At 36.7% G+C, this 22,900-nt stretch overlaps 1 protein-coding gene across 2 annotated transcripts in view; it reads right to left on the bottom strand.

Annotated features, from left to right (window-relative positions):
- Window positions 1-5,558: 5,558 nt before the first annotated feature.
- FCHO2 (FCH and mu domain containing endocytic adaptor 2) overlaps window positions 5,559-22,900 on the bottom strand; it is a 127,346-nt gene continuing 110,004 nt past the window's right edge. For both annotated transcript variants that reach the window (XM_035014624.1, XM_035014623.1), the window contains exons 23-26: window positions 12,796-12,995; window positions 12,019-12,083; window positions 8,132-8,296; window positions 5,559-7,796 (exon numbers count right to left, since the gene is read on the bottom strand). In XM_035014624.1, the coding sequence (XP_034870515.1) occupies window positions 7,774-7,796; window positions 8,132-8,296; window positions 12,019-12,083; window positions 12,796-12,995 (453 nt within the window). In that variant the 3' untranslated portion in view covers window positions 5,559-7,773. The remainder of the gene's footprint in view (window positions 7,797-8,131; window positions 8,297-12,018; window positions 12,084-12,795; window positions 12,996-22,900) is intronic.

Genomic DNA, 22,900 nt, shown 5'->3' with positions numbered 1-22,900 from the left:
CATTCCACTGATGCATCTTGTTGACGTGCAAATGCTTCTCAAATTAGAACTTTTCCTGTACTGCTGTTAATGAATGAACCTATTGAAGAGACGGTGTTTCATGGTGTGTGTGCATCTGGATAGCCAAAGTGAACTCGTGGTATCCCTGAAAGGCCAAAAACTATTGCGGAAAGAGAGTTCTATGAATGCCTATAAATACACTTGTACGATAAACTTGTTTACAAAATAGTCCCGACCATAGCATGGAGCAGGGCCTGAGGTTTAATGATGTCTGGTCCTGTATGGAGTTGTACACAGCCTCGTACTTCTCATTCAGTTAGTGGAAGGAATGCTATGGTGTGTCAAAGGGGAATTAAGGTTAATGATACACCTTGTTAAGGAGAGGAATCGAACCTCTGGCTAAAAAGGTTTTTATGCAGTTACCGGCTCTGCCACCCTTACAAACTCTGTTCTTGAGCAGGGCTGGTATAAATTAATTAGGTTAAGACCATATCCTCCGTTCGAAAGTGCTTTTATAAAGTAGGTCTTATTTCCCTGGTCCTTCCGTACTGGGAGAAATAGGAGATGGAATCCAACCTGGATTACTCAGGTGTGAACTCCGATCATGTGGGGCTTCTTCCACTGAACAAATGAACCATTAGTAGCCCTGACCTCTTAGGGATGTTGGACCTAACATCGAAGTCAGAAACCCTCTTGTCAATGTGAACTCTAAAATAGGATGGTGTTGTCAGACCTAGCGTAACATGCTCTGGTGATCAAGTTTTTGGATCAGTAGATGATACAATATTTTGACTAGTTTGGATTTTAGTCACTTTGTTTTATTCACCAAGGTCGCACCAACTTATGTTGTTAGTCTAAAGTTCTGTTGAAGTTTGGGGTTTGGTAGGCTAATTAGTTATAATCTGTAGTGTTTTCTCATCTGTCCTTCCCCCGTCTTCACAGCAAGGTCAGTTTCTCTGACGAAAAGTAAGAGACAGTGAGACCTTCCTGTGGCCAATCACACAAATCCTTATTTAGAGAAGAAATGATTTGGCCTCCTTTGCACAGTCAGGATCCCACCACCGTTATATCCACCACAGTAGTGCCTCGAATACTAAAAATGCCAGAGGTGATGTTTGTGGTAAACAGGTGGGGTTTGTGCTTGCCCAGTTCCTGTTACCTTCCCACATTCCCTGGTTAACAATTGCTTTAATAAATAATTAACTTTTTTTTTTATTGTTAACTGTCAGCGATCACCTGTTCTGATATAAGTGTATGTGAGGAGCAGTAACACTTGTTACTCATAAACAGTATCACTCCGATGAATTGATCCAGTCCTAAGTTAGGAGTTCATTTTATTATTGGAATTAAGTATATTATTGAGCTTGAATGCTCTCTTAATTGCTGTTTGCTTTTAGTCCAACTGTGGTACTATTAATATTTATTTGCCAAAGAAGCTTGTATCCTGTATCTTATACCTCTTAGGATTAATACTTTATGTTAGAATTATTATTTTTTAGGTAAATTTAAAGTTGAACTAGAATTCTGTTCTGGCTACCAGCCGCTACCAGGCTCATGAGGCTTTTTACTTCTACTTCTAAATCTCATTATTTTGCTACATCGATGAGTTTGTTTTTAAAAATTTTTCATAGATAGAAACTCCTCTGGTTTCAAGGTATTTCACTTGAAATTCCCTGAAAGTACTGAAATATAGTACTTTATTGCACCAATTAAAATTTCTTACTCATATACTTTTATTTGTAAATGTTTTATTTAATTTATATGTTCTTCGGTATGCCAATATTTTTTTTTTTTGGTTTTGCATTCACATCTGTAAAAATTTTTATTGAAGTATAGTTGGTATTCTACTAGTTGCAGCTGTATAACATAGTGATTGGATAATTCTATACATTACTCAATGTTCCCTGCACTATGTGCACTTACTATACAACATTATTACAAATCTGACTACATTTCCTATGCTGTACTTTTCGTGGCTTACTTATTTTATAAGTGGAAGTTTCTACCTCTCAATGCCCTTTATCTATTTCAGCCGGACGTGTCCCTCTGGTAATCACCAGTTTGGTCTCTAGCTGGGAATCTGTCTCTGGTTCTTTGTTCATTGTTTTTGTTTTTTAGATTCCAAAGGCAAGTGGAAGCATACACTATTTGTCTTTCTCTCTGACTTACTTCACTTAGCATAATAACTTAGCATAACCTGGATCCTCCAGGTCCATCCATGTTGTTTCAAATAACAAGATCTAATTTTTTTAAGTAACTGAGTAATAGTAATTGTATGTATATACACCACATCTTCTTTATCCATTCATCTATCCATGGAACCTTGAGCTGCTTCCATATCTTGGCTATTGTAAAAATGCTGCCACAAACAGAGGGGTGCCTGTATCTTTTGAAATTAATGTTTTAATTTTCCTCAGCTAAATATCCAGAAGTGGAATTACTGGATTGAATGGTATATCTATTTTTAGGGTTTGGTTTTTTTTTTTTTGAGGACTCTCCATACTACTGCTACCCACAGTGGCTATACCAGTTTGCATTCCCAGCAGTGCATGGGGTTTCTTTTCCTCTACATTCTTGCTAAAATTTGGTCTTGTTTTTGATTCTAGCCATTCTGACAGGTGAGAGGTGGTAGCTCCTTGTGGTTTTGACTTGAGTTTCCCTGACGATGAGTGATGTTGAGCACCTTTTCATGTGTCTGTTAGCCATTTTTGTACGTCTTCTTTGGAAAAATGTCTATTCAGGTTCTCTGCTCACTTTTCAATCAGACTGGTTTTTTTTGGTGTTAAGTTCTTTATATATTTTGGATGTTAACTCCTTATTGGATGTATCATTTGTAAGTATCTTCTCTCAGTGGCCTTTTTGTTTTGTTGGTGGTTTCCTTTGCTGCGCAAAAACTTTTTATTTTGATGTAGTGCCTATTGTTTATTTTTGCTTTTGTTTCTCTTGCCTGGGGAAACCTATCTGGAAACAAATGGCTAAGGTTGATGTCCAAGAGATTACTGCCCATGTTTTCTTTAAGGAGTTTTATGAATTCAGGTCTTTAATCTCTTTTGAGTTTTTCCTGTATGGTATAAGAAAGTGGTTTCATTCTTTTGCATGTAGCTATCCAGTTTTCCCAACACCATTTATTTAAGATGCTGTCTTTAACCCACTGTGTATTTTTGCTTCCTTTCTTGTAGAAGAATTGACCATATAACCATGGATTTATTTCTGGGTTCTCAATTTCTATTTCATTGATCTCTGTTGTTGTACCAATACCACACTGTTTTTGATTACTATAGCTTTGTAGTGTACTTGAAAACTGGGATGTTGATACCTCCAGCTTTGTTCTCCTTTCTCAAGATTGCTTGGGCTACTGGGGGTCTTTTGTAGTTCCCTAAGAATTTTGAGATTTTTGTGGGGCACCTGACTGGCTCAGTTGGTAGAGTATGTGACTCTTGATCTTAGGGTTGTGAGTTTGAGCCCCACAGTGGGTGTAGAGATTACTTAAATAATTTTTTTTTTTAAACTTTAGCATTGTTTTTGTTCTAGTATGTGGAAAAATACTAATGGTTATTTTGATAGTAATTGCATTGACTCTGTAGATTGCTTTGGGTTGGACATTTTTAACAATATTCTTCCAATTCATGAACATAGTATATTTTTCCATTTGTTTGTGTTGTCTTCTATTGGTTTCATCAGTTATCTTAAAGTTTTCATAGTATAGGTATTTTACTTCAATGGTTAAATGTATTCCTAGGTATTTTATACTGTTTGATGTAATGGTAAATGGGATTTGGTTTTCTTAATTTCTCTTTCTGCTATTTTGCTATTAGTGTACAGAAATGCAACTGATTTGGGCGCCTGGGTGGCTCAGTTGGTTAAGCGACTGCCTTCGGCTCAGGTCATGATCCTGGAGTCCCGGGATCGAGTCCCGCATCGGGCTCCCTGCTCAGCAGGGAGTCTGCTTCTCCCTCTGACCCTCCCCCCTCTCATGCTCTCTCTATCTCATTCTCTTTCCCAAATAAATAAATAAAATCTTAAAAAAAAAAAAAAAAAAGAAATGCAACTGATTTATTTTTGTATCCTACAACCTTGAATTTTTTAGTTCTGATAATTTTTTGGTCCAGTATTTAGGGTTTCCTATATTTAGTATCCTTCATCTGCAACTAGTGAGTTTTACTTCCTCCTTACCGATTTGGAGGCCTTTCATTTCCTTTTCTAACTGCTATGAGTAGGACTTCCAGCACTCTGGTGAAAGTGGACATCCTTATCTTGTTATGATCTTTGAGGAAAAGCTTTCAGCATTTCACCCACTGGACAGTGGGTTTGCTATATATGGCCTTTATTATATTGAAGTATATTTCCTCTCTGCCCACTTAGTTAGGAGTTTTTATCATGAATGGATGTTGAATTTTGTCAGATGCTTTCTCTGCATCTTTTGAGATGATTATATCATTTTTAGTTTTCATTTTGTTAATAGAGTGTACCATATTGATTTTGTGTATGTTAAACCATCTTTGCATCCCTGGAATAAATCCTGCTTGGCTGTTGCGAATGATCATTTTAGTGGATTGTTGAATGTAGTTTGCTAATATTTTGTTGAGGATTTTGGCATCTATGTTCACCACAGATAGTGATGTGCCTTGGTTTCAAATTATTCTATTCAAAGGTTATACTGATAGATTCTTCCTAAAGATAAAAACAGAAGATTTTCAAGTTTGCCCTGCCCATTGCTGTTTATCTTAAAAAACAAAAACAAACAAACAAACCCCTTTTTTTTTTCTTGAAGTTTACTGGGATAATGCAAAGATTCGATTGGCAATAAGCCATAAGGAAATACTCCTGTACCAGTCAGGAATTCTGTGGCTGACCTATTGGTCCAGCCCCTTCTCCTTCGCTCATTTTCATTATAAAGGCTACTTGCTTACTCTGCCTCTCTTACACAATACTAGGCAACAAGATATAAGCACAAATGTGGTAGAAGCTTCTGGAAAAGGTTTTACTCTCCTGACAGAAAGGACAGGTACACCAGGCACTGCCCCTTCTCCCAGCTTCCGATGTAATTATATACTCTGGACCTGTGGCAGCCACACTGCAACCATAAGGAAAAGGCCAAGAAATCACTTGTTATATCAGGAGGAAAGTCTTTGCTAAAGCTTAACATCAATTTAAATATATTTAGAAACTATACATTGGAAAATCTATTTAAATATATTTAAAAATCTCTTATTAAACAATATATTTTGAGGTGATACTGCAAATAAAGTTTTCTGATATAACCAATTAAAATTAACAGATCAATCTGTATGCCTGTCTAAATGGTGATACCAAGTTCAAAACCAATTACTCCTTACCTAGCTTGCCTTGTCCTACCAGTAGGGGTACAAAGACACATAAACCAACAGATAAATTATATATTACATGTTTATTAAGGGCACAACTTTTATGTAAAATTTACATTTTATGAAAAAATCGAAAATATTTACAAAATTGTGTAAGATAGATTTGCATTGTTCTAATTACAACTCAAAGTAGTAAATAATATTTCTTAAAAACTCATATTTGTTAGAGTTCTGTGTTTACAAATTCTTGGTTAAAGAGGCAGCTACAAAGTTTATCACTATACATAAGCAAGAACCAGCTTGCTAAATACATTTCCCATTGAAAATCTACTGGTCTTTTTTATATCATTAGTGGATTTTTAAATGAAAAACAAAATCAATATAAACTCATATGGCTTCAAAATTGTAACCTGCGCCTAAATACAAATGTAGGTATGAAGACTGTGGTAATTAAGAAAGTGCAGAAGTTTAACCATTTCACTAATTTGAACATTTTCAGGTAATACTTGATTTAAAAACAAACATGGTGAGTGTAATGGTGTCAAGTCCAATAATAAAGTATTAACTGCCCATTAAAAGCTGCCCGATTACAAAGCAGTTACATTTAAGATTCCAGTAAGGGACTGTAATTGGCATTTAAAAGAACACAATATAAGAGCAATTCTCATTTCGCTCACTATGTAGTAAAGATGAACATTTCAGCAAATTGTCTTAATGTGTTGCTTTAGTCAAATCTAAATTTAGATCTGGGCTAACACTGAATATATTTAAAAAGCACATATTGTGTTATATGTATTGCTAATAAGTAGATTTTCTGCTACATTTAGTAGAGCAAGACATTACATAAGTGTCTAGTAGTAGGGGTTTTATGTTCTGTAAAGCTTAACAGAATAATTAGTGGTTTTATATAAATTATGTAACACAATTTATCACTTCTACGTAAAAATGCAGGACACTGGCATTTATCCTTATAAATAAAACTCCCATTTGTAAGTTATGAAACTGTCCAAAATATTTTAAGTCTTTCAGTTAATCAGGATTTGCTACAAAGTTAGTTTTACTATTTAATATTAGTAGTTCAAGAAAGGCTTAACCCAATCCATCACTTCAAATAATCTCCCCATTTCTAGCAGGTGGCAGTTAAATAATAAAAACATAAATTGGTAATTTTTCCAATTGTTGAAATGAAAATAACTGGCAGTACTTCTCCAATGCCAAAACTAATATTTCTTAAATGAGTTTCTCACAAAATACAAAATTCATGCTCACAACACATTCAGTAAATGTATATAAATTTCCAATGATAAACAGAATGAAGGGAAATGCCAAGTTGAGAAATAAAACAGCAGTTACCAATTAACCATTCATCAGTTTTTCAATATTTGTTTTATGATTTACATACTTAGGTGGAATAACTGAAGGTAACTTTCCCCCCTGTAAACATATGCCCTTAGGTATAGTTCTCTTTCTAGTGGCTACAGTGTTATCACTAAAGAAGTGAGCCAGGGTTTTTAAGTACAAATTACCCTTTAGTTACTCTGAATTCCCTTTCCAACTGAGGCCAAAGGTATTTACAGAAATGGCAATTATCTTGTAAAAATGCTTGACCACCCTAAGATAGAAGATCCAGACTGTGAGGGGGGGAAAGTGAGGCACGTTAATGAACACAAACTGGATAGGCACATTTCTGGCTTTTGTTATTGTTTTAAAAGGCACACATTATGTAATCCATATAAAAATAAATTAAATCTACAGCATTAATTCTTAAAAACAATCACAAATTCTATAAAGTTAACTAACTGCAGAAGTAAATTTCTCTGCGGTCTTTTGCAAGCTTATTTTAACACACATTGCACTTGAGAATTAAAAAAATCATACAAAACACCATCTACACTTTATTAATGTTTATATGAGAATCAAATTATACATTTTTTGCATACGCCTTGGGACTCTGGTCTGATTATGGCACATAACTCAATTTGATTGAGTATTCTAAATTAACATTATCCAAAACTTACAATTCAACGTTCTGTGTGTCTCCATTCATCTCAAACTTAGGAAATTTCAAAGCTATCTCTGACTCTAAAAATTAATGGAAAGCTGAATTATTTTGTGCTTGCTCTCCTGAAATTTTAGGCCTGATAATACACTACAACTCAACATAGACACTGAAGATAATGTAAAATTTCAGCCTAGGAAAACTTCATTTTACTGAGAATCTCAAAGGTGCTTCCGGAATATGGCAGTTGATCATTAACAGTGTTGAAAATCATTTCAGTGCTATTGCTTTTGATGAGTCACTTCAAAAGTGCAATTTAATGTTTGTAATCAGTTCTCAAATATATGTAAGTTCAAAGACCTATTATAAGCTAAAACAGTGTTGGAAAGAACAGACAACACAGGATGGCAGGCCTGTAATTCTCTCGAGCCAACCAGTTTCCCAGGTCCATCAACAATCCGCCAGGTATCGTCCTGAAAAACACCAAGCAGACCCCAGCAATTACACTTTCAAATGAACTCAAAGGAGGACATTTTCACTGTGGGTACAGATACACAAACTCAGTTCCCACCTGCTGTTTACAATACATTAGAAACAGATCACAGGTGTCCGTCCAGCTGTCCGGACCATGCTTACTCTCTCCCAGGTGTTTCTCTACCTGGTACTTTGTACAAAGGTCAAAGAAGAAAGTTTCCATGACTTTAGATTACAAACTGCTTGACAACTTAATAAACAGTTGCTTAGAAACTTACTGTTCGAATATAAATGTTTCCCATGTACATTAAAAACTTAAAATCTCCCAACTTACCAGTGGCAAACCGCTTCTTTACTAAGGAAAGCCTATAGCCAGTGCCTACAAGTTCAATATCTACTCCTGAGAGGGTATTTCCCTCGCTGAGGAATTGCACTGCAAGTGTGGTGGGTCTACTAGGTCCTTCTGAAAGATCAAATTTTGCTCTGAGGGACCCAGAACCTACAAGGCAAAGAATAAAAGAACTTAAATAGGGCAACATAAAATTGACACACAAACAAGTGAAGATGAACTATGTCCTATGCCAAATTCATAAAATGTATACAGTAAACAAACCATTGTCCTGTTTCCAAAGCAGACTTTATTCAATGAATCTGAATTAATTTAATCCCTGCTTCTCTCTGACTTAATAGTAAACACCCTGGTAGATTCCTACTGAGATTCAATGTGCTACATACAGACACATGTGGAAGTCGAAAGAGAAAAAGGGAGTCCATGAGGGCAGTTCAGACGGAAACCCTAGGAGGAGTACGAGTAGGAATAAAGTCAAAAGGAAATGACAGCAACTACCATATTATGGGGGTGGGAGAGGTAAAGAAGGAAAGACAGCTAAGACTGGGAAAGCTGTATCAACATCATTTTCTACTCCGCTTCTTCAAATTTAACTGGTACTATCATGCCAAATACAGCTGACCTTTAAACAACATGGGTTTGAACTATGTGGGTCCACTTAAACATGGATTTTTTTCCCCCATCAGTACAGTACTGTAAATGTATTTTCTCTTCCGATTTTCTTAACATTTTCTTTTATTTCGCTTACTTTATTTTGACGATATCTATGTATATAATAACATAGAACAGTATTTTCAACTGTTATCAGTAGAGCTTCTGGTCAACAGTAGACTATTACTAATAAAATTTTGGGGGAGTCTAAGTTATATGTGGATTTTTGACTATACGGCGCCACCAGGGTGGGTGGGGTGCAGAGGGTTCGGCACTCCTCACCCCTGCATTGATCAAGGGTCAACTAGGTAGTTCTGAGATGCTTTCTTTTCAATATAACCATTTATTCAACATACCTCAGTCTAACCGTGTGCCAGAAACTGTAAACCAAATAATTATGATGAATATGATAAATGCTGTAAAAGAGCTCTCAAGAGCTATGGGCCCAATGTGAATTGCAGGCAGCGGTAACTACAGGTACAGAGATGGGAGACCTGAGAGAACACAGTGCCTTTAAGGGAACTGCATACATCACAGAAGAGCTGGAGAACAGGATGCAAGAGTGGCAGAAGATAAGACTAGGGTAGGAAGGAACACGTTGGAAGTATCTTTACAACTCACGATAAGAAATAATCATAGGGAGCCACTAACGATAAGGAAGACAAAAACATTTCAGATTAGTATCTCAAAAGGGGACCGAAGTATAAGATGCAAGGTAGGGAAACCAACTAAAAGTCAATGAAACAGTGTAGAACTCTATGTGACAGTTGATTAAACAGGGGATCTCAACTAGGCTAAGGGAAAGGAAAGAAGTAAATGCATTTGAAAGATATTTCAGAGTTGGGAGTCAAAAAACGGGGAAAGGAGGAGTAGTCTAGGGGCATGCTCAGGTTTCTGGTCAAGGAAAACAGATGGAATTGCCAGGTAGCAGGAGTGACGTTCTAGGATTCCTTGCACAGAAGCTGAACACCACAGAGGGAAATCTGGAGGAAGATACCATAACCGTGATCCGCCTGCAGGACTGCACCTGATGGCACAGATCAGCTGGGGGATGAACTGCTGCCTAATTCTTAACCACTGTCCAAACCCTCCTTACACTTTTACAATTCTCTTGATAGGCAATTCAATTCTGTGAAAGTTCTACTACACAGGCTAAGAGCAGCCACCTTGGCAGTGCTTAAACTTGAGAATTATTTCCTGTCCCTCTCCTGGGCATAATGCCAGAATAGAAACATATTCCTATTTTACAGCATTCTAATTTGGATATTTCTTTTTAAAGGCTGACTAACCAAATCAGAACCACATTTAAAAGATTTTAACATTTCTTCACACACTTGATACCTGAACAGCAGAGGCAAACTATTAAAATATCTGGTTAGAAAATTTGTATCTTATTTTTGAAGGAACAATTTCCCTTGTTAGTACTTAAAATAGTACGGTTTCATTAAGCAGGGGAAAAATCTATGTCCTCTCTTCCCTGCTAACTGGTTGTAAGCCCTCAATTCAAATAGGACTTCTGGTTTACTTCTAGTTTTAACTACGAATTTCAAATTTGTCTCCCCAGAAGCCATAATGCTTGAGTAAAAGTCAGCACCACTGGCACCTGAAAACAGGCAAACTTCAAGTACCAAACAGCAACAAAGGAACTGTAGATCATCTTGGCTATTTCACCAAATAGATGTTTCTCCAGTAAAAGTATGATTCAGCATGGCATGTATAAATAAATAGCCACTACAGATATGTTGCTGGTCCTTGATAAAGAAATATGTGAGAAAACCTACTGAAATGATTTATGTTTTGATCACAGTATGCTTAAAATGTTCAAAGAGAAAAAACTTAAGCAAAACTGGAAAAGCTAAAAAAAACAAAACAAAACAAAACCTATTTAATAGGAAAAGTTATTGAAGGTTAAATTAGGCATTCAAAGGAGAGCAGGAAAGTGAAATACAATCAGAGAAAGACAATTATCATATGATCTCACTGATATGTGGAATTTGAGAAACAAAGCAGAGGATCATAGGGGGAGGGAGGGAAAAATGAAACAAGACAAAACCAGAGAGGGAGACAAACCATAAGAGACTCTTAATCTCAGGAAAAAAACTGAGTGCCTGTGATGAAGCTTGCATTGGTAGGGACATCTGAGGAAAACAAACTGAGGATTGTTGGAGTGGGAAGGATGGGGTAGCTGGGTGATGGACACTGGGGAGGGTATGTGCTATGGTGAGTGCTGTGAATTGTGTAAGACTGATGAATCACAGGGCGCCTGGGTGGCTCAGTTGGTTAAGCGACTGCCTTCGGCTCAGGTCATGATCCTGGAGTCCCGGGATCGAGTCCTGCATCGGGGCTCCCTGCTCGGCAGGGAGCCTGCTTCTCCCTCTGACCCTCCCCCCTCTCATGTGCTCTCTGTCTCTCTCATTCTCTCTGTCTCAAATAAATAAATAAAATCTTAAAAAAAAAAAAAAAGACTGATGAACCACAGACCTGTACCCCTGAAACAAATAATACATTATACATTAATAAAAAGAGCAAGAGAATTCTCTTAACTTTAAGAGAAAATGAGAATAATTAAAGACTTGATGGTCCTGGAAATTAAGTTGACTTAGAGGAGACACTAGGGTGACCACCCAGCAGAGATTTTTCCTTTGCATTTTGAACACAAACAGATGGAGACTTGGTGGGAGTAAGCAATTAACTTGTTTCTCCTTAAAATAATAAGCAGAGAAGTAAAAGCTGTTGATGGTTGGTTTTACTAAGGTGATACGACTAAGAAAAGTTGTCTTAGAAAGGGGGAAGGCAAAGAAAGAGGATTTTTTAAGTCTGGAAGCTTCTGCATGATTTCTGGGAGGCCAGGACCCCAATAACAGAATGACCTAAAGGGTGTGTTAAAAGAGTTTCAGTTAGTTATCAGGTTACCCAGCAGGATAGATGGTTCTACTTGAAAATACCTAATAAAGTAAATTGACTGCATACGCATTTACATAGTTTTTATAAAGTTACAGCGAAACAAATGCTTTTTCTTACAGAGAAAGCATATTCAATCTAGAGGGGAAATGTGTTCTGAATATCAACTGGTGCACTCTTATTTAAGGTATTAACTTCCACCTAGTGGTCAATTCTAGAACTGAAGGCATGAAAGTCCAAGAAAAAACTTTCCATAAAAATGCCTAAAAAATCCATTTTCAGGGGCACTGCATTACAAACAAAAAAGCATATACACTTACCTCCATTTTCTGATTTCTCTGAAATACCAGAGAGTTTCCAAAAGGCTTTCATTTGTTCTGCATTCCTGTAAGAACAAGTATCTTCAGATTAAGTGTCCAGTATAGTGCCTTATAGGATGGGCAGTCAAAAAATAAATGTATTTTAAATATTTCGCCAGAACAACTATAGGGCTAAATTTACTTTTAGTATTACCTGGTGAAGATGTGTTCATGATATAATATAATGCTAATATCTTAATGGAAATTTACTAGATTACAAAGTTTCTTCTGGTCAGAGAGAGGAAAACTGAATGTATAGGTGGTTCGGTACCTCCATTACTAAAGGAGAAGAAAATTTTATTAAACAGTGAAGCAAATAGAGTGTCAGAATCTCATATTAATAAAGGGAACAAGAGAAGAAGTTAAGAGATGAGAGTTACTAAACTAGTAAGACAGGTGTCCTTACAGATATGCTAGATGTTATATATAACTCTGCAAAGTAATTATCTTTTTTTTTTTTTTTTAAGAAAAATAAAGTTTACAGAGGTTAAGCAATTTGCCTAAGGGTAAAGTTGTACTGTATCATTCAGGTCTAGGTGGTGACAGCAAACCCACTTCTGGAATGAGGCTACTGGGATTAGACTAATAGGATGAACAGCATCTTTCATACATACCATGGTTTCCATGGTAAAATGCACTAAAACTTTCCAAACTTACAAGACAACTTTGAGAACTTAGGTTCTAGAAGTTGGGACTTGGAGGAGAAATTTAGCAGGAATTCAGAAATCTAAAATTTACCATATTGCAGGGGGAAGGGACTGCATGTTTGTGACTCCTCCATCCACAGGTACCACCACCTGTATGTTGGAAAGCACACTTGGTGCCACCATAGCTTCTGGGTTGTACTTATAATCCACTCTAAGATCTGTGGTGCCAGCACTGCATTTCCAGTATGTTGCAAGATTTAGAGGAGTGGACTGAATACCATTCGATGATACCTTTAAAGAGAAAAAAACCCAAGAAAGTTTTTTGCCCCCAAAGTAAACAAGTCATGCTAATGAGATGTATACATGACCACAAGAGTCTTGGAATCAGAAACAATGACGGAAATACTGCTAGGAAGAATAAAGCAGGTTCATCTCAAAGGAGTAAGAGTCACTCTCCAAGTGTGGATCTAGGACTACATACATCAAAATATCCATGATATTTGTGCAAAATACACATTCCTGGAGATCCAGAGAATCTGACTCAGAAGCTTAGGTGCAAGGTCCAGAAATAAGTATGATATCAGGTGATTCTTATTAATGCATGTAACTTTTGAGTATCTCTCAATATCCAACACAGAATTCTAAGATTCCTTATGAATTTAAGAAAATTAAATTTAAAAAGATAAATTATGCAATATTGCAAGTTGAGAATTAGAATACTTCCAACTGCAAGTGTTTAATTTTAACCACATGACCCATAGTAAATGGTGCAATTCTTTTCCATTCTTTAGTTCCCTGCTCAAATAACTCCTTTTTAATGAGACCTACCCTGATCACCCTGTCTAAATTTACACTAATATTACATTTTCATTCTTCTTTATTCTGCACACTTTGCCTTTTCTCAGTAACATACATTATTATCTACTTACTCTATATACTGTCTATCTTTCATGCTATTCCTAGTAAACAAGCACTGAATAACATTTACAGAATTAATAATAATGGGGCGCCTGGGTGGCTCAGTTGGTTAAGCGACTGCCTTCAGCTCAGGTCATGATCCTGGAGTCTCAGGATCGAGTCCCGCATCAGGCTCCCTGCTCGGCGGGGAGTCTGCTTCTCCCTCTGACCCTCCTCCCTCTCATGCTCTCTGTCTCTCATTCTCTCTCTCTCAAATAAATAAATAAATAAAATCTTAAAAAAAAAAAATCTTTCTAAAAAAAAAAATAATAATAATGAATACTTGCAATAAACTTTAAGCCCATTTACGTGGCAGCACTTTTTAAAGTATTTATTTTCTAGAAACACAAGCCATTTTAATACCATTACTCTATTAAAAATTCAGATAGTATGGGGGCAAGGAGGGCAGCACCTGGGTGGCTCAGCTGGTTAGGCATCTGCCTTGGATTCAGGTCATGATCTCAGGGTCCTCGCATCAAGTGCTGCGTTGGGCTCCCTGCTCAACGGGAAGCCTGCTTCTCCCTCTATACCCCTCCCCCACCCCTTGTGCTCACTCTAATAAATACAATCCTAAAAAAAATTTCAGATGAAATAGGAAACTTATCCCTTGACATTCTTACTCCCCATTGTTAACACCGTGGTACATTTCCTTACACACTTGGTAGGTATGCATACATGGATCTCATTCTTTTTAAAGGCTGTAGTAACTCATTTAATGAATCTCTTCTGTAGATGTGTACTTAAGTGGCTTCCATAAAATGCTGCAGTGAATATCCTTCGTACCTTAATCTTTGTTTTTTGCCCATTTTTGTGATATTTGAAGAACTGATTTCTTGAGGTGGAATTGCTAAATTAAAGGTTCAACTATTCAGGGGCACCTGGGTGGCGTAGTCATTTGAGCATCAGACTTTTGTTTTGGCTCAGGTTGTGATCTCAGGATCTTGAGATGGAGCCCCGTGTTGGGCTCTGCACGCAGGACAGAGTCTGCTTGAAATTTTCTCTCTCTCTCCCTCTGCCCCGCCTCCTCGTGCTCTCTCTCTCTCTAAATAATTCTTTAAAAATTTGACTATTCAGCAATCTAATTCAACAACCTAAAAGAACTGCTTTCTAATCAGTTTGATTAACTTGTACACCTTCTAACAAGTGGTCACACCTCTCTTAATAGAGCAATCTTGCCCATTTTTGTCAATTAATGGGCTAAAACTGGTATCTCACTGTTGTCTTAATATTCATTGCTCTGATTACTACTGACATGGAGCATCTTCTGGAAGTTACCTATCTATTGAGTTAATCACCTTTTACTTATTAATTTATAAGGTTTACAGTAACCCTTTGGTCTTATATATTACAAATACTTTTTTGTAATCCAGATTAAATATGGATTCTATTTAAGTATTTGTTTTAACAAAAAGAGTTTATATACACTGATTTATTTGTTGTCAAAGATCTCACTCATTCATGGCTTCTGGGTTTTGTATTACACTTAGCTCTTGACATTTCAAGATGAAAATATGTAAAATATATATAGTTATACATATATACACACACTTGCATATATACCCATAGATTTATATTCACCCATGATTTATTTTAGTAACTTTATGGTTTCATCTTTTACTATTATTGATATATGCAGATTTTATTTTGTTTAAAGGTATGAGTTAGGGATTCAGTGAATTTTTTCCCAAATCTCCAGCCTGATGCCCCAGTACCATTTATTGAAAAACTCATCATTTCCACATTGCCTTGAAATGCTAATTGGTCAAGTAAGTTTTCCATTTATTCTTAGATCCATTTCTGGACATACTCTTCCTTTGATCTGGCCATCTCTTCTGCCAGTTCCAAACTACTATAAATACTGTCACCTTACAAAAAGTTTTCCCATTAAAACTCAAACATTACTCCACATTACCATTTAAGACATTTAACTGATTATTCCAAGCCTTATTCTTCCAGAGAACCTGAAAATGACTGTCAAGTTTCTAAACACCAATACATACACACTTCTACTAGGTTTATGATCAGGATTACATTAAATTTATAAGTTATTTTAGAAACACCTAAACTGTTTACAACATGACTCTTCATCTGAATAAAGCACTCCTTTATAATTATATTCAGCTCAGTAGAGATTGTTAGGTTTTTTTCCAAATTGGTTTTTATTGTTGTTGTTCACTGTGGCTATAGGAAAGGATGGTTTTAACAGATTTTTAAAAGGATTTTTATTGTGGTATATTGACATGAATTTCAGTCAGACAACATAAACATTCAATATTTGTATACACTGCAAAATAATCACAATTATTTTTTCTCATGATGAGGATTAAGATCTACCCTCTTAGCAACTTTGAAATATGCAATACAGTTTTACTAACCTTAGGACACTGTTATCTTCCATCCCCATGACTTATTTTATAACTGGACGTTCGTACTTTTGAATCACTTCACCCATTTTGCCTACCCCCCTGAACCCTCTATTTGGCAACCAACAATCTGTTCTCTGATCTCTGAGCCTGGCATTTTGTTTTTTAAGTTCCATATATAAGTGGGATTATACCGTATTTGTCTTTGTTGGTCTTATTTCACTTAGCATAACGCCCTCAAGGTCCATCCATGATGTTACAAATGGCAAGATTTTATTCTTTATTATGGCCAAGTAATAGTCCATTATATATATATATATATACTACATCTTATTTATGCTTTCATCTATTGAGGGACACTTGGGTTGTTTCCATGTCTAGGCTATTGTTAATAATGCTACAGTACACATGGAAGTGAAAATGATTTGTTAATTAGCGTTTTTGTTCAGACAGGTATCTAGAAGTCCAACTGCTAAATCACATGGTAGTTCTTTTTGATTTTTTTTTTTTTTTTTTTTTTGAGGAATCTCCATACTGTTTTCCATAGTGGCTGCACTAATTTACATCCCCACCAACAGTACACGAAGATTCTTTTTTCTCCATATCCTCTCCACAACTTATAAATTCTTGTCTTTTTAATAACAGCTATTCTAACACGTGTGAAGTGATATTTCATTGTGGTTTTGATTTGCATTTCCCTGACTAGTGATGTTGAGCATCTTTTCATGTGCCCTACCGACCATCTGTATGTTTTCTTTGGAAAAATGTCTATTCATATCCCATAGCCATTTTATAATCCAGTTGTTGGCTATGAATTCTTTTGGGTATTAACTCTTATCAGGTTGATTTGCAAATACTTCCTCCCAGTAAGTAGGTTGCCTTTTCTTTTTCTGATCATTTCCTTTGCTGTGCAGAAGCTTTCTAATTTGAGGTAGTCCCACTTGTTTATTTTTGCTCTTGTTGCCTTTGCTTTTGGAGTCTGATCCAAAAAATCATTGCCAAGGCCACTGTCAGGGAACTTAGCCACTTTTTTATTCTTCTAGGAGTTTTATGGTTTCAGGTCTTAAATTCAAGTACATGGACATTTTGAGTTGATTTTCGAGTACGGTATAAGACAGGGGCCCAGTTTGATTCTTTACCAGATAGCTGTCCAGTTTTCCCCACACATTTATTGCAGAGCTACCCTTTCCCCATTGTATATTCTTGGCTCCTTTGCTGCAAATTAATTGAATATGTATGCATTGATTTATTTCTGGACTCTATTTGGTTCCAGTGATCTATGTGTCTGTTTTTATGGCCATGCCATACAGTTTGGACTCCTAGAGCTTTGTAATACCATTTGAACTCAGGGAGTGTGATACCTCCAGCTTTTTTTTTCTCAAGATTTCTTTAGCTATTTGGGGTCTTTTGTGGTTCTACACAAATTTTAGTACTGTTCGTTCTATTTCTGTGAAAAATGGCATTGAAACTTCAGGGAGTGCACTGAAATTCTACATAGCTTTGGCTATTATGGATATTTTAACAATATTCTTCCAATCCATGAACATGGAATATCTTTCCATTTATTTGTGTCACCTTCAATTTCTTTCATCATTGTCTTACAGTTTTCAGTGTAAAGGTCTTTCACCTCCTTGGTTAAATTCATTACTAGGCATTTTATTCTTTTGAAGCAACTGTAAATGGGATTGGTTTCATAATTTTTTTTTTTCTGTAGTTCACTATTGCTGTACAAAAATGCAAAAGATTGGGGCGCCTGGGTGGCTCAGTCGGTTAAGCGTCTGCCTTCGGCTCAGGTCATGATCCCAGGGTCCTGGGATCAAGCCTCGCATCAGGCTCCCTGCCCAGCAGGAAGCCTGCTTCTCCCTCTCCCACTCTCCCTGCTTGTGTTCCCTCTCTTGCTGTATCTCTCTCTGTCAAATAAATAAACAAAATCTTTAAAAAAAAAAATGCAAAAGATTTCTGTATATGGATTTATATGGATTTTGTATCCTGCAACTCTACTGAATGTATTAGTTATCGTAAGTTTTTTTGGTGGAGTCTTCAGGGTTTTCTACATATCACATCATCTGTAGTGACAATTTTACTACTTTTACAATTTGGAAGCATTTTACCTTTTTCTTGCCTAATTGCTCTGGCTAAGACTTAAAATAGTACACTGAATTAAACTGTTGAGAGTAGGCATCCTTCTGTTATTCCTAATCTTAGAGGAAAAGCTGTCTGCTTTTCCCCATTGCATATGATGTTAACTGTGGGTTTGTCCCATATGGCCTTTATTCTTTTGAGATACATTTCCTCTATATTCAGTTTGTCTGGAGTTTTCATCATAAATGGATGTTGAATTTTGTCAAATGGTTTTCCTGCATCTACTGAGATGATATTTTTATACTTCATTTTGTTAACCATGTTAGTTGATTTGTCAAAGTTGAACCATCATCCTTGTTATCTCCAGAATAAATCCCACTTAATCATGGTGTATGATCCTTTTAAGGTACTGCTGAATTTGGTTTGCTGACATTTAGTTGTAGATTTTTGTATCTATGTTCATCAGCAATATTGGCCTATAATTTTTTCTTGTGGTATCCTTGTCTGGCTTTGGTATCAGTGTTGGCCTCAATGCTGGCCTCATAAAATGAATTGCTGCCTTCTCTTTTTTTTTTTTTTTGGAACGGTTCGATAAGGATCAGTATTAATTCTTCTTTGAATGTTTGGTAGAATTGTCTTGGACTTTTGTTGCTGGGACGTTTTTGATTACTGATACAGTCTCTTTACTAGTAACTGGTCTATTGAGATTTTCTACTTCATCAGGATTTAGTCTTACAAGGCTGTATGTTTCTAAAAATTGATCTGTTGCTTCTAGGTTGTGCAATTTTTTGGCATAAAATTGTTCATAGTGGTCTCTCATGACTCTTTGTATTTCTGTGGTATAAGTTGTAAGGTCTCCTCTTTTATTTCTGATTTTATTTATTTGAGCCATCTCTCCTTCTCTCTTGGTGAGTCTAACTAAAAGTTTATCAATTTTGTCTTTTAAAAGAACCAGCTTAGTTTTTTCTACTGTATTTTTAATCTGTATTTCATTTCTGCTCTTTGTTACTTCCATTATTCCACTAACTTTGGTTTCATTTTCTAGTTCTCTGATGTGTAAAGTTAAGTTTGAGATTTTTCTTGTTTCCCAGGTAAGCATTTATTGATACAAACTTCCTTCTTAGAACTGCTCTGGCTGCATTCAATAAATTTTTGTGTTGTATTTCCATTTTCATTTGTTTCGAGAGAATTTTTAATTTCTCTGTTGATTTATTCATTGACCCAATGGTTCTGTAGCATTTTTTTTTTAATTTTTGCAAAAGATTTTATTTATGTATTTGAGAAAGAGAGCAAAAGAGCGAGCGAGCAATCGAGCACATGAGCAGGGGGAGGGGTAGAGGGAGAGGGACAAGCAGACTCCCTGCTCAGCAGGGAGCCCGACGCAGGGCTCAGTCCCAGGACCCTGGGATCATGACCTGAGCCGAAGGCAGACGGTTAATGACTGAGCCACCCAGGTGCCCCTGCAGCATACTGTTTAAACTCCACGTATCTGTGAATTTTCCAGTCTTCTTCCTTTAATTGATTTCTAGTTACATATCATTGTGCTCAGAAAAGATGCTTGATAAGATTTCATTCTTTTTAAATTTATTAAGACTTGTTTTGTGGCCTAACCTACGATCTATCCTGGAGAATGTTCCATATGCACTTGAGAAAAATGTATATTCTGGCTTTTGGATGGAATGTTCTGTATATAGCTTTTAAGTCCATCTGGTCTAACATGTTATTTAAGAACAATGTTTCGGCTAGATGATGTAAGTGGGGTATTACATTCCCCTATTATACTGCTATCAATTTTTCCCTTTAGGTCTCATAATATATGCTTCATATATATATTCAGGTGCTTCAATGCTGGGTGCATATATTACATCGTAGTGGTGGACTGACACCTTTATCACTATATAATGTCCTTCTTTGTCTCTTAATTCCTCTTATTTTAGAGTCCATTTTGTCTATTAACCTACCCCAGCTTTCTTTTGGTTTCTATTTGCATGGAACATCTCTTTCATCCCTTTAACTTTGGTCTTATATCTGAAGTGAGTCTCTTACAAGCAGCATATAGATGTTTTTATTATTTTTAATCCATTCAGCTATTCTGTCTTCTGATTAGAGAATTTAGTCCATTTACAGATTATTGATAGCTATGTACTTACTGGCATGTTGTCAACTGTTTCCTGGCTGTTTCTATAGTTTGTCTCTGTTTCTTTCTTCTCTGTGCTCTTCCTTTGTGGTTTGAGGACTTTATTTACTGGCATGCTTAAATTCCTTTCTCATTTTTTGTGTATCTACTATAGGTTTTTGCTTTGTAGTTACCCTGGGGCTTACATATAACAACCTATATTTAGAACTATTTTAAGTTGAGAACCACTGAAGTTTGAAGATATTCTAAAGCTCTACCTTATTTTTAGTCTCCCCCCACTGGCATTTGATGTTTTTGATGTCACATTTTATCTTTATCTAGTGTATCCCTTAACTAATTACTGTATAGTTATTTTTACTATTTTTGTTTTTTAATCCTCATGCTACCTTTATAAGTAAGTAATCCACTACACCTTTACCATATGCTTACCTTTGCCAGTGAGATTTATACTTATATTTGTTTTCTTATTAATTAGTGCCCTTTTTTTTCAGCTTAAAGTCTTTTTAACATTTGTCAGGTTGGTTTAGTTGTAATGAACTTGTTTACCTTATGCTTATCTAGAAAACTCTTTCTCCTTCAATTCTAAATGCTAACTTTGCAGGGTAGAGTATTCTTGGTTGGAAGCTGTTTTCTTTCAGTACTTTGAATGTATCCTGCTGTCCCCTTTCTGGCCTGCAATGTTTGTGCTGAAAAACATGCTGACAGTCTTATGGGGGTGGGGGGTTCGGTTCCCCCTACATGTAACAAGTGGTTTTTCTCTTGCTACTTTTAAGACCTCTTTAACTTTTGGTATTTTAATTACAAAAGGTCTTGGTGTAAGTCTCTTCGGGATCATCTAACTTGGAACCTTCTGGTCTTCCTGGATCTGGATGTCTGTTTCCTTCCCCAGGTTAGGAAAGTTTTCAGCTATTACTTCTTCAAGTAAGTTCTTTGTGCTTTTCTCTACCCTCTCCTCCTTCAGGAACACTTACAATGCAAATGTTAGTCTGCTTGATGTTGCCCCTTTAAGACCCTTGAGCTATCCTCACTTTTTTCATTCTTTTTGCTGCTCTGATTGGGTGAGTTCCACTGTCCTCCTTCTGCTCCATCTAATCTGTTGTTGAACGCCTCTAGTTTCTCAGTCATGTATTGTATTTTTCAGCACTGTGACTTACATTTGATATTCGATACGTTCTTATATTTTCTATTTCTTTGTTAAAGTTCTTTGTCCATCCATTCTTATCCCAAGTTCAATGAGCATCTTTATGACCATTTCTTTGAGCTCTCTATCAGGCAAATTACTTACCTCCATTTCATTAAGGCTTTTTTCTGAAGTTTTTATCTTGTTCTTTTATTAGAAACATTCTTTTGTTTCTCGATTTTGCTTGACTCTGTTTCTACGTATAAGTTGAAATAGCCACCTCTCCCAGGCTTGAAGGAGTAGCCTCATGTAGATGAACCTTAACATCCAACCTTGCTAACTGCTACTTGTCTCTTGACATTTCGTGATTATCCAAGCAGCTTGTTCTTTTTTATTTTTTTATTTTTATTATTTTTATTTTTTTTTTAAAGATTTTATTTATTTATTTGAGAGAGAGAGAACACATGAGAGGGGGGAGGGTCAGAGGGAGAAGCAGACTCCCTGCCGAGCAGGGAGCCTGATGTGGGACTCGATCCAGGGACTCCAGGATCATGACCTGAGCCGAAGGCAGTCGCTTAACCAACTGAGCCACCCAGGTGCCCAGCTTGTTCTTTTTTAATAGCTCCCAATTGTTGGAAGGTGTGCCAAGACCTGTCATTATCCCAAAGGAGGTAATCTCAGCACCTACACTGAGACTGATTGGAAGGAAGCCAAACCATCAGGCAGCAGCTTTTGAATAAAGCAAATATACACAGTCTTGTAAGACCACAAGCATAAGACCTGCTAGCCACCAGACCAGGCAATCTACAGGTATCTGCTAGGCAAGAGCTGAAAAAACCAGGGCTCCAGACAAGTGTATAATCTCCTTCGTGGAGGATACCAGCAAGCTGTAGCAAGACAGAGGGAGAGTGCAAAAATGACATTGTTCAGCCTATGTTCCCTGGATGGTAAAGATGGTACCCACTTAAAAAAAAAAGTCTGAAATAAAAGAATGTGTGTGTATATACATGTATATATATGTGTGTGTGTGTGTGTGTGTGTGTGTATATATGGCACCTGCCAGCTTTCATAAGTTAGCACTAAAATGCTGCCCACTAGCTCCTCTGTCCCTGGAGAGTATCCCCTATAGGCCCCTGCCTCACTGGTTCACATTTTATGATTAGCAAATGAATCTCTTTCACACATAGTCTGGGTACGTTTTGAATGGCTGCCTCTGCCCTGGTCCCTAGGGTGAGTGAATTTCTGTGAGAGCCCTCTAAAAGCTGTTTCTCAGATCACTATAGCCCTGGGTATCAGGGGCATGAACTCTGTTGCTTTCCAAAGCTAGATGTTCTGGGGGCTCTTCTCTCAGGTACAGGTCTTAAAAGTTGGGGTGCCTGATGTGCGGTAGGAACCTTTCACTCAGGAAGAAGCTCCAGGTATGTGAGTTCCCTTCTGATTGTAGACTGCAGTGCTGGAGTTGGGGTCTGTGGGGAGACTGGGTCTCAGCCTCTCCTGCATGCTTCCATGTGACCCTTTTCTTGTTTGCTAACGTGAA

This window comes from Mirounga leonina, unplaced genomic scaffold (assembly GCF_011800145.1).
Source record: "Mirounga leonina isolate KUSES-001 unplaced genomic scaffold, KU_Mleo_1.0 Mir_168, whole genome shotgun sequence".
NCBI lineage: Eukaryota > Metazoa > Chordata > Mammalia > Carnivora > Phocidae > Mirounga > Mirounga leonina.
The sequence above is the reverse complement of the archived record's forward strand: the minus strand, read 5'-3'. Positions and strand labels throughout refer to the sequence as shown.